This window comes from Bidens hawaiensis, unplaced genomic scaffold, assembly GCF_021521415.1.
Source record: "Bidens hawaiensis isolate Kalapana, Puna unplaced genomic scaffold, B.hawaiensis_p1.1 tig00017562_1, whole genome shotgun sequence".
Lineage (NCBI taxonomy): Eukaryota > Viridiplantae > Streptophyta > Magnoliopsida > Asterales > Asteraceae > Bidens > Bidens hawaiensis.
This window is the reverse complement of record NW_027492652.1, coordinates 257,887-268,759: the sequence shown is the minus strand read 5'-3', so window position 1 is coordinate 268,759 and position 10,873 is coordinate 257,887. Positions and strand designations below refer to the sequence as shown.

The 10,873-nt window shown below is 37.5% G+C and overlaps 1 protein-coding gene across 2 annotated transcripts; it reads left to right on the top strand.

Moving 5' to 3' along the window:
- Nucleotides 1–209: 209 nt before the first annotated feature.
- LOC143554121 (sulfite reductase [ferredoxin], chloroplastic-like) lies at nucleotides 210–10,638 on the top strand. 2 transcript variants are annotated; one of them, XM_077043974.1, is made up of 8 exons: nucleotides 210–372; nucleotides 1,002–1,784; nucleotides 2,956–3,252; nucleotides 3,339–3,536; nucleotides 7,489–7,623; nucleotides 8,241–8,357; nucleotides 8,454–8,612; nucleotides 10,330–10,638. In XM_077043974.1, the coding sequence occupies exons 1-8, from the start codon at nucleotides 214–216 to the stop codon at nucleotides 10,534–10,536; spliced, it is 2,055 nt and encodes a 684-aa protein (XP_076900089.1). In that variant the 5' UTR covers nucleotides 210–213; the 3' UTR covers nucleotides 10,537–10,638. The 2 variants fall into 2 exon arrangements, with proteins under 2 accessions (XP_076900089.1, XP_076900090.1); XM_077043975.1 differs by lacking the exon at nucleotides 10,330–10,638 and adding an exon at nucleotides 8,799–9,256 and having other exon boundaries at nucleotides 8,454–8,633.
- Nucleotides 10,639–10,873: the final 235 nt, after the last annotated feature.

The following is a 10,873-nucleotide window of genomic DNA, read 5'->3' as shown; positions in this document are numbered from 1 at the left end:
GAAAAGCAAAATAATAATCACGTGACATAAAACGCCCACTGGTAGAGAGTTTTAAGTTTTAACTACACTCATACTAATTTTAGAAGGTGATTGGCACGTGACATAGCAAAATACTATATACTGAAATAACACCAGCAGAACCACCTTAACTTACCAACAATCCATCCAATACTATTAAACCCTAACCGGAATAATTAATTGTTCTGTTTTCCAATGACTCCAACGACCCTCCTGGTGAATAATAATAAGCTGAATGGATTGATGCACAACAACAGCTGTTGCTATTCATCCGCTTATTCACTACTGTTGAACAAACATCAATTCTCCTCCTCAAACACTTATTATTCTCCCCTAATTAGGGCCCTTTCTACGGTAATTTACTGGATCGTCTGTTTATAGAGATTAGAGTCAAATGTAAATAGCATATCTGCACCTAGCTTGATTCTTTTTTCATGCTATTCTTGGATTCAAAATGATTTCTAATAATTTTATATAAAATAATATTTGTATTACTCATCTACTCTACCGACTATAAATTATACCAATTTTGTTTTACATTTCTTTAAAAAAGTGGGTTAAAAAGGTCATGTTCGGGTCGGCCCGAATTTATTTGTTTCCGGTTTAGGGTCGAGGTCTTTGACACGGATAATAATATGGATCGGGTTGCACATTTCAACCCGCTTACCGGCCAACACGACAGATGCATGAAATGTGGTTCTGTTGTTAGTAAATTTAAAAAGGCATTCGTTGAAGTTAATATATTTAAGTAATAAATGTTAAATGACGGTTCGGTTTACTGTTCTAAGTTCCAAACTGTAAACTGTCAAACCGTTATAACTGAATTTGAACCGGACCATACATATTTCAAATCAGTTAAAACGAGTCGATATTTATTGGCTTCAGCGGTTCGTGAACATCCCTATTCGAAACACATCTTCAGGTTATTATATGTTATGAATTAAGATGAAATTTGCATCTGATTTTCTCTTATGTGTTTGCAGCCAGTGAATGTTGAAACTTCTGTTGAGACCAAAAGAAGTAAGGTTGAAATTTTCAAAGAACAAAGCAACTACATTCGGTACCCTCTTAACGAGGAGTTATTAACCGACACACCTAATATTAACGAGGCTGCAACCCAACTAATCAAGTTCCATGGAAGCTACCAACAATACAACCGAGACGAACGAGGCACCAGATCATACTCGTTTATGCTCCGTACCAAAAACCCGTGTGGCAAAGTTTCCAACCAACTGTACCTTGCAATGGATGATCTTGCTGACCAGTTTGGGATCGGAACCCTTCGGTTAACAACCCGTCAAACGTTTCAACTTCATGGAGTCATCAAAAAGGACCTTAAAACGGTTATGAGCACCATTATAAGAAACATGGGGTCCACACTCGGCGCGTGTGGTGATCTTAACAGAAATGTTCTTGCGCCTGCGGCTCCTTTTGTTAAAAAAGATTATCTTTTTGCACAACAAACAGCTGATAACATTGCGGCACTTTTAACGCCTCAGTCGGGGTTTTATTATGATATGTGGGTGGATGGGGAGCAGTTTATGACTGCAGAACCGCCTGAAGTTGTGAAAGCACGTAGTGATAATACTTACGGGACAAATTATGTAGATTCGGCTGAGCCGATATATGGAACGCAGTTCTTGCCTAGGAAGTTTAAAGTGGCAGTTACTGTGCCGACTGATAACTCGGTTGATCTGTTTACAAATGACATTGGTGTAGTGGTTGTGTCTGATGATAATGGCGAGCCTCAGGGTTTTAATATATACGTATGACACTTACTCGTTTAATTATATGTTTTGTGTTAAGTGTATATTAGATTGTTAGTATTAGGGTTTATTTGTGTTTAGCGAATGGACCTGAGTTAGGTTTATTAACGGTTTCTATTTCTGGTTTTCTGCATGAATTTTGGTTCCAGTCTAGTTTACTTGGTCACGTTTTCAAGTTTTATTTGTAAAACGTTGGACATGATTTACATCTATATTCCAACTTGAAGGGTAGGGCTGTAAACGAACCGAAAGTTCATTGAACCGCTTGGTGGGAAGTTTGTTTATGTTTGCTAGCTTAATAAATGGACGAGCATGGACAAAGAATATCATTCGGTTAATTAGATGAATGAACATGAACAGCTGCCGCGTTCGTTTAGTTGTGTTTGTGAACATTTGGCATTGTGTTCGTTCATGTTCTTCGTTTAGGTTCGTTAATTTTCGTTCGTATACGTTCAGTTATGTTCTTTAATGCCGTTGAATTATGTTCTTTTGTTTCTGTTTGGTCATTAAAGATTTTTTTAATGTATTTTTATTTTTTGTTTATTATATCAACTATTGTAAATAAGTATTTCAAGTATTTAACTTTATGTAGGTGATTATGTCCAATGCTTGAGTTCAAGAATGTTGGTTGAATTAATACATGTTTGTTTGTGTTCATTTGTTGGTTTATGTCCGTTTGTGTTCGTTTATGAAAGTTAGCGAACGAACACAAACGGACATGAACACAATCATTTCTTTAATGAGCGAAAACGGACAAATGGTTTCATTCGGTTATGTGTTTGTAAACTGTTCGTTTGTAGTACAACAACCATACCCAGTAAATCCCACCCATAGCAAAGCTACTAGTAGGGTCTGGGGAGGGTGGGATGTAGGCAAACCTTACCTCTATCGGATCGAGAGGCTGCTTCCAGAGAGACCCCAGGCTCAAAGAACGAACACTAACAATGTATCGTTTGCTTTGGTTCAGTTCGTTTACAACCCTAAGGAGGAGTATTAAATATATATTATAGATTATTAGTATTACGGTTAAATTGTCTTTATCCCACTGGCCCCATTTAGGTTTCCTTAGGGTTTGTTTTCTTGTTTCTTACTTGTATATACCGAGGGTTCTTCATTCTATTTACATGAATCAGTAAAAATGTATTTTATTATTTTACATTTTTGTGTTCAGGTTGGTGGTGGTATGGGAAGAACACATAGGATGGAAACCACTTTTCCTCGCCTTGCAGAGCCCATAGGCTATGTTCCTAAAGATGATATATTGTATGCAGTGAAGGCTATCGTTGTCACACAACGAGAAAATGGTAGACGAGATGACCGAAGGTATAGTAGATTGAAGTATTTGATAGATTCATGGGGAATCGAGAAGTTTAGGACAGTTGTTGAACAATATTATGGAAAGAAGTTTGAACCTACACGCGAGTTGCCCGAATGGGAATTCAAAAGCCATCTAGGATGGCATGAGCAGGTATGTTTCATTTAAAAGTCTTGTAATACTTGGTAAGTTAATGCTTTTAGTTTATGAGTTGGTTACTTGAAGGTTATTTGTTGTAGGGTGACGGTCTTTTGTTTTGTGGGCTTCATGTTGATAGTGGTCGGGTTAAAGGGGTAACAAAGAAGACGCTACGAGAAATAATTGAGAAGTATAAGTTGAATGTGCGCATCACGCCGAACCAAAACATCGTTCTTTGTGATATTCAGCCTTCTTGGAAACGCCCGATTACTGTAGCTCTAGCACAAGGTGGTCTGTTGGTGAGATATCTGTTTTACATATTTATGTGGAATAAGATATAAATAAACACACACTTACATAGACGTATATGCACACATAGACACTTATTTATATATTGGTTTATAATTATAAATAAATATGACTTCATACATATACATATGACTTATTTAAATATTAATTTATAAGATATCTGTTTTCACATATTTAAAGAGATATATCGTTTAAATGTCTTTATTTTGTAAGAAAAGAGATCAATATATATTGTTTGCATTTGCATGTGGAAATACAAAGAACGTATGCGTTCTTTTCTTTTTCTGGCATTCTTTTATTTTTATTTTCTGAATCGTTTATGTATATCAATCAATCAATCATGCCCAGTAAAATCCCACCGACAGCAAAGCTATAAGTAGGGTCTGGGGAGGGTGGGATGTAGGCACACCGTACCTCTATCCAAAGGAATAAAGAGGTGGCTTCCAGAGAGACCCTCGGCTCTAAGTACATGTGTATGAAGCAAAATAAAGGAAATCAAAGTTTAACAGTTATATAAAAACTACTACTAATTATAATAATATTAATAATAAGATCACATTTTAACAGCTATATAAAAGCTAATAATAATTATAATAATAATAATAATATATGTAAGGGAAATACCATTATGGTATGTGACCTAAATAAGTTAAGTCTAAGCCCTAAGGTATTCAATTCTCTCTAAAAATCCTTAACTTTAATTCTACTTCTCCACGAATTTCTATCCTCAACCATGTCCTCGGAGAGGTTTAGGTCTATCAAATCATGCATAATCCTCTCATCCCAAGTCAATTTCGGTCGTCCTCTACCCCTCCTCCCCTCTATAGTAATGTTTTCTACGGATCTAACAGGATTCGTCGTCTGTCTTCTCTTTACATGTCCAAACCATCTCAATCTCCCCTCTCTTATCTTGTCTGCTATGTTCGCCACCCCTAATCTCTCGCGAAACACAACGTTTCTTATTCGGTCTAGCCTTGTGTGCCCACACATCCAACGTAGCATTCTCATTTCTGCTACCTCCATCTTCCGCACTTGTACCTTCTTGATGGCCCAACAATCTGTTCCATATAGCATTGCAGGTCTAACTGCCACCCTATAGAATTTTCCCTTTAGTTTAGTCGGAAAACTCTTGTCACACAATATACCTGTGGCTGCTTTCCATCTACACCATCCTACCTGAACTCGGTGGGTCACATCACTGTCTAATTCCCCATCGCTCTGTACAAATGATCCTAAATACTTGAACTTCGTTACCTGCGGGACCACCTGCCCTTCAATTGTGATCTGTGCGTCTTCATTGTCGTTTATCCCACCAAAATCACAGTGGAGGTACTCCGTCTTAGATCGGCTAATCTTGAAACCTTTTGTCTCTAAGGTTGTTCGCCACTCCTCAAGCCTCATGTTTAGATCTTGTTTTTTCTCAGCAAGTAACACAATATCGTCTGCGAACATCACGCACCACGGGAGAGTCCCCTGAATCGACTTTGACAACTCATCCAAGACTACTGCAAAAAGAAACGGGCTCAACGCTGACCCCTGGTGAAGACCTACCTCTAAAGGAAAGAAATCAGTATCCCCCACTGGCGCACGGACACTTGTTTCACTCCTGGTATACATATCCATAATTATCTCTATGTATTTCCTGGGCACTCTTCTACCCTCCAAGCACTCCCAGAGCACCTGTCGTGGCACACTGTCGTAGGCCTTTTCTAGGTCAATAAACACCATATGTAGATCACGCTTCTTCTCCCTATACTTTTCCATTAATCTTCTTATAAGGTGTATTGCCTCTGTGGTGGAACGCCCCGGCATGAAGCCAAATTGGTTGACCGTAACCTGAGTTTCTCGTCTAAGTCTACCCTCAATCACTCTTTCCCATAGCTTCATAGTATGACTTAGTAGTTTGATTCCTCGGTAGTTACCACAACATTGGGCGTCTCCTTTGTTCTTATAGATAGGAACTACAACGCTGCTCCTCCACTGGTCTGGCATCTTACATGATTTGAGAATACTATTGAACAGAGTAGTTAACCACATGACTCCTTCCTCCCCCAGACACTTCCACACCTCGATGGGTATGTTGTCTGGCCAACCGCCTTAGACCTTCCCATCCTCCTAAGTGCATCCTTCACCTCTTCTCGTGTGATCCGTCGGCAGTAGCAGTTATTCGATTGTTGTCGTTGAAAGTTTGTGTTGTCATGTTCTTCTTGGTAAGCTCTCCCATTGTTAAAAAGATTGTGGAAGTAGGTTTGCCATCTTAGCTTGATGTCCTGCTCCTTGACCAGTACATGCCCATCTGTATCCTTTATGAACCTCACCGGTCCTAGATCTTGCCTTCTACGCTCCCTGGCTTTGGCAATCTTAAACATAGCATGTTCCCCCTCTTTTGTTTCTAGACTTTCATACATCCGTTTAAAGGCCGCCTTCTTTGCTTCCGCCACTGCCTTCTTTGCCTCTATCTTGGCCGTTTTGTAGTTGTCCCTCAATTCCACTCGCTCCTCCTCATTCGTGCACCTCATTAGCTCCCTAAAACATCCTTGTTTGTCCCTTATCTTGTCTTGCACTGCGTCATTCCACCACCAAGACTCCTTATGCCCACTTGTCTTTCCTGTTGTGACCCCGAGAGTCTCCTTTGCTACTTGGATGATCTTTGTCTCCATAGTTTCCCATATATGAGTTGAGTCCCCATTTAGTCGAGCCCGCGTATGCAGTATGAGTTTATCCTTAAACAGTAGGAGATTTTCGTCCTTCAAATTTCCCCATCGAATTCTCGGTGTACCTTTCTTCTCTCGAACAATCAGCTTATTTCTGAAGGCTATATCTGTCACTAGTAGTCGATGTTGAGTCACAACTGCCTCCCCAGGTATGACTTTGCAGTCCTTCCACCAACGTCGGTCTCCTTGCCTCATCAAAAGGTAGTCAATTTGCGTGTCGCGTCCGCCCCTGCTAAAAGTGATTAAATGAGAATCTTGTTTCCTAAAATAAGAATTTATAATACCTAGGTCATGTGCCACCGCAAACTCTAGAAGATCTGTTCCGGTCTCATTCCTATCACCAAAACCGAAACCCCCATGTACGGCTTGAAAACCATCGTTAGCCTTACCAATGTGTCCATTAAAATCATCTCCTATGCAAATCCTCTCCCCCCTAGGTATGCCCCCTACCACTGCGTCTAGGCAATCCCAAAATTCTCTCTTTTCCTGATCCCCTAGGCCTACATGAGGCGTGTAGGCGGAGACTACTGCCACTACATCCTCTCCTAGTACTAATTTCAACACCATAATCCTGTCATTATGTCTTATCACCTCCACCACACTAGTGTGTATTTCCTTAGCCACTAGAAACCCCACTCCATTCCTAGCTCCATCCGACCCCGAGTACCACAACTTATACCCATTACACTCAGCCCCTCTATGTCCTTTCCACTTAGTCTCCTGGAGGCATGCTATCTGAACCCTACGTCTTTTAAGCACATCTACCAATTCTAGCAACTTACCATTTAATGTTCCTACATTCCAAGAAGCCAAACGCAATATACGCTCCCTGTCTTTACTCTTTCCTACACCCCTCGTTAATGTTCCTACATTCCAAGAATCGTTTATGTATGAGGTAGTAAATTATTATTAGAGTTAACTACCCAAATGGTCCCTGTGGGTTGGCTCAAATAACACATTTGTTGTAACAAGTTTGGGGTTTAACACTAACTGCGATCTTCTGTTAAGTTTGGATAAATTGACCAAAATGCCCTTTTTAACCAGCTGACAATTTGTGTAATTAACTATTATTATTTGGAGGTATCATATTCAATGAGGCTGTCATAATCTTCTATATTACAATCAATTCACAAATGTTTCAATTGTCTTTTTCATAGGTTTTTGTCGGTTGAAAGTCACTTTAAAAATCGATATTAATACAAACATTGGGAATTGTTATTTTTGGCAGCCCCCTACTTATGTGGACCCGCTTAACATAACTGCAATGGCATGCCCAGCCTTACCTCTATGCCCTCTTGCCATAACCGAAGCCGAGCGAGGAATTCCTGATCTCCTTAAACGTGTTCGAGGTGTTTTTGAGAAGGTATCTCCCTCTACAATTGATTTTGCTTATCATATTTCAAGTTACATATATACACAATTCATTGTGTTTATAAATGGGCTAATTCCATAAAACAGTCCCTCAACCTAGTTTTGGTTTATTAAAGTCCCTCAACTTGTGTAAAAGTACATGTAAAAGTCACTAAACTAATTCACGTAAATGAACAAACACATTTAATTAACAGAACACAATTTTTTCTTCATGTTTCTACATTTATTAAACAAATGTACGTAAGCGAACTTTCTGCTGGATGTCTGGTTCGTGTACAGCTGTATATTAAAGTCTTAAATTGCCCTAAATTTGATTAAGTGACATTCAACAATCTGTAAAAAAGAAAAATTATACCATCTTATTTTAACCAAATTCAGGAGTTAACAAATCATTATTTTAAAATTTTTTTCATAAGTACGTGCTTTTTAGGCGACTCTAGAGATTTCAGTATATAAGAGTTAGGTTAGTGTCCTTTTGTGTATTTTTTACAAGCTGAGGGACATTTATATACCAAATTACGTTGAGGGACTTTTTCATGAAAAATAACAAAGTATGTTGGTTTTTTATGTATTAATTCTTTAGAATTTGCATATAATCCTTATTAACAGGTTGGACTACCGTATAATGAATCCATAGTAGTAAGAGTTACGGGTTGCCCTAACGGCTGTGCTCGACCCTACATGGCTGAACTTGGATTGGTTGGTGACGGTCCCAATAGCTATCAGGTACTTTTACCTTTGTTTGCATTTTCATATTTTTACTATTATCTTTGTTTCCTTTGCTAAAATGTTATACATTAAATTAAAATTATTTTATAAAAGATTTGGCTCGGGGGAACACCGGCTCAAACTACGTTAGCAAGAACTTTCAAGAACAAGGTTAAGATTCAGGACCTTGAGAAGGTTTTTGAACCTTTATTCTACAGCTGGAGATTGAACAGGAAATCAAAAGAATCATTTGGTGACTTCACAAATCGCATGGTGAGATACGTGTACAAATAAGTTTTAAAGGGCAGTAAGGGTGCATGGTTTTGGGTTCAAACTGAATTAAAAACCAAAAGTTTGGTTTTTGAGTTTTTAAAATGCATTCTGTCATGTGTAGTTTTGGTTCCTGAGAATGAAATATACAAATAAGTAGATGGATTAACTTTAACTCCAAACAAATAGGTAGCTAATCTCTCATTAGGGTTCGTGGTGTTTAAGTACACGATTGCTTAGTTTGTTAAACATATTTACACGTAGACCCTTATGTTTAAGTACACTATTGCTTAGTTGGTTACACATATTTAACTCTAGTCCTTACACCATTATGACGATAACTTGTTAGGTTTTGGTTATTTTAATTTTTGGTTTGGTTTCGGTTTTTGTTTTACCATTTGGGCTTGCAAATTTTGGGCTGAAAAAAATTGGCCCAAAATAATGAATTTTGGTTTAGATCTTTTTTAGTTATTTATTATTCATCCCGTTTAAAATATCAGGGCTATACTATTTATTAAATTCTTATAAATGACTTCATATTCAATTTTAAAAATGAAAATTTATTAATTATTACTTAACATTCAATTTTAAAAATTAAAATCTATGCATTTGATTCATTTCTGTTTTCTGGTTTTAATCACATACAAAACCGAACTGAGCTGAAAATCCGGTTGTTGGATCTAGATTCCGTTCTAAGGACTTACACCGGTTTTTACGAAAACATATAACCAAACTGTAGCTTTTTGTTTGGGTTCAATAACCCCGGTTATGGCAAAAAACTATTTGTCGATTTCATTAGTACATTTATAATTTTTGTGTGCGTTGAAACAGGGATTATGGCAAAACACTATTTGTTGATTTCATTAGTACATTTAATTATATGACCATTATAGGCCTTTTCTTTCTGTTTACACAGAAGTGACATGACCCAAATCCTTACATAACTATGACGATGTGTATATTTGATATTATGTCTTTTAGTTGGGTAGATATGTTCTTCAAGTTTTGAGGGATAATATGAAATTTTATACCAATATATATGTGAATATATGTACATATATACTAGGGGTTGTTTATGAGCCTAGCCTAGCCGAGCCAAGGTCCGCTCAATCGCTCATGCTCGGATTGATTTGTAAACAAGCTGATTTTGAGCTAACATTTTCGAACTCTTTTCAAATGGGTTTCAAGCCTAGAAAACCAAAACCTAAAAGCTAAACCCAAAAACTAAACCCTAAAGCAAAACCAGAATTTCTCTTTTCTTTTTAACAAGGATGATGGGAGAAACATTTTAGTTGTTTTACTTTTTTCTTGTTTGATTTATATTCTGAGTTATTATTTTCTTTTTGTTGATTTTTTTGGTGGGGTTTTTAAATTCCACCCTTCTCATTTTTGAAACCCTTTGCATTTTAATCTTTACCCTGTGTTTATATATCTTTAATTAGCTCGTGGATTGAAGCTCGTTTCCAAATAATTTGAGCCGAGCTGGCTCAGTTTGTAAATGAGTCAAACCGAGCTTGACGGGGGTTTGTAGACGATCCAAGCCGAGCTGACTCGTTTTTGTAACAAGTTGATTTTGGACAAACTTTGAGCTATTTGGACAAACTTATATTAACACGTCAAGCATAGCTTGCATTTTCATTAAATGTGCCGAAATTGACACCTCATTTTAAGTAAACCGAATTTTTATTTGTTGGAATAATCTGTGTTCATATGTTTGCAGGGATTTGAGAAACTTGAGGAAATAGTTGACAAGTGGACGGGTGTCCCAAAGCCGTCATCCCGACACTACTTGAGGGTTTTTACTGACAAGGAAACTTATGAAGCCGTAGACGCGCTTGCAAAGATTGAAAATAAGAATGCTCATCAGTTGGCAATGGAGGTTATCCGCAATTTTGTTGCTTCCCAACAAAATGGCAAAAGCCAGTAAAACATCATCAGTATGTTTTAATTCAAATTTGTTTTGACATGTTTTTCCAGTTCTTGTGAGCACAGTATACCTGGTTTTGAGTCAGGGACCTGATCCTTTGTTCTGTTATATTCCAAGTGAGTTGGATTAAAATTGGATTGTACGATGAGCAGATCTTGGTATTTTCAAGTTAAAAGAGCCAAGCAGTGCCTGAGTTTGTTAAGGCTCAGGCTCGAGCTCGAGCTCAGCTCGTTTATTTTTCTATTAATTATTTAATTATTATATTTGTATATTTTATTATTATTTACATATATATTAATATTATTATTTTTATATAATATAATATATATTACTTAAT

What these genes read in the sequence shown, in the direction of transcription:
- LOC143554121 (XM_077043974.1), top strand. Translation starts at nt 214, where the DNA reads ATGACTCCAACGACCCTCCTGGTGAATAATAATAAGCTGAATGGATTG. An exon ending in TTCGAGGTGTTTTTGAGAAG is followed by an intron (nt 7,624 to 8,240) that starts GTATCTCCCTCT and finishes CCTTATTAACAG; the next exon opens with GTTGGACTACCGTATAATGA. An exon ending in GTGACTTCACAAATCGCATG is followed by an intron (nt 8,613 to 10,329) that starts GTGAGATACGTG and finishes ATATGTTTGCAG; the next exon opens with GGATTTGAGAAACTTGAGGA.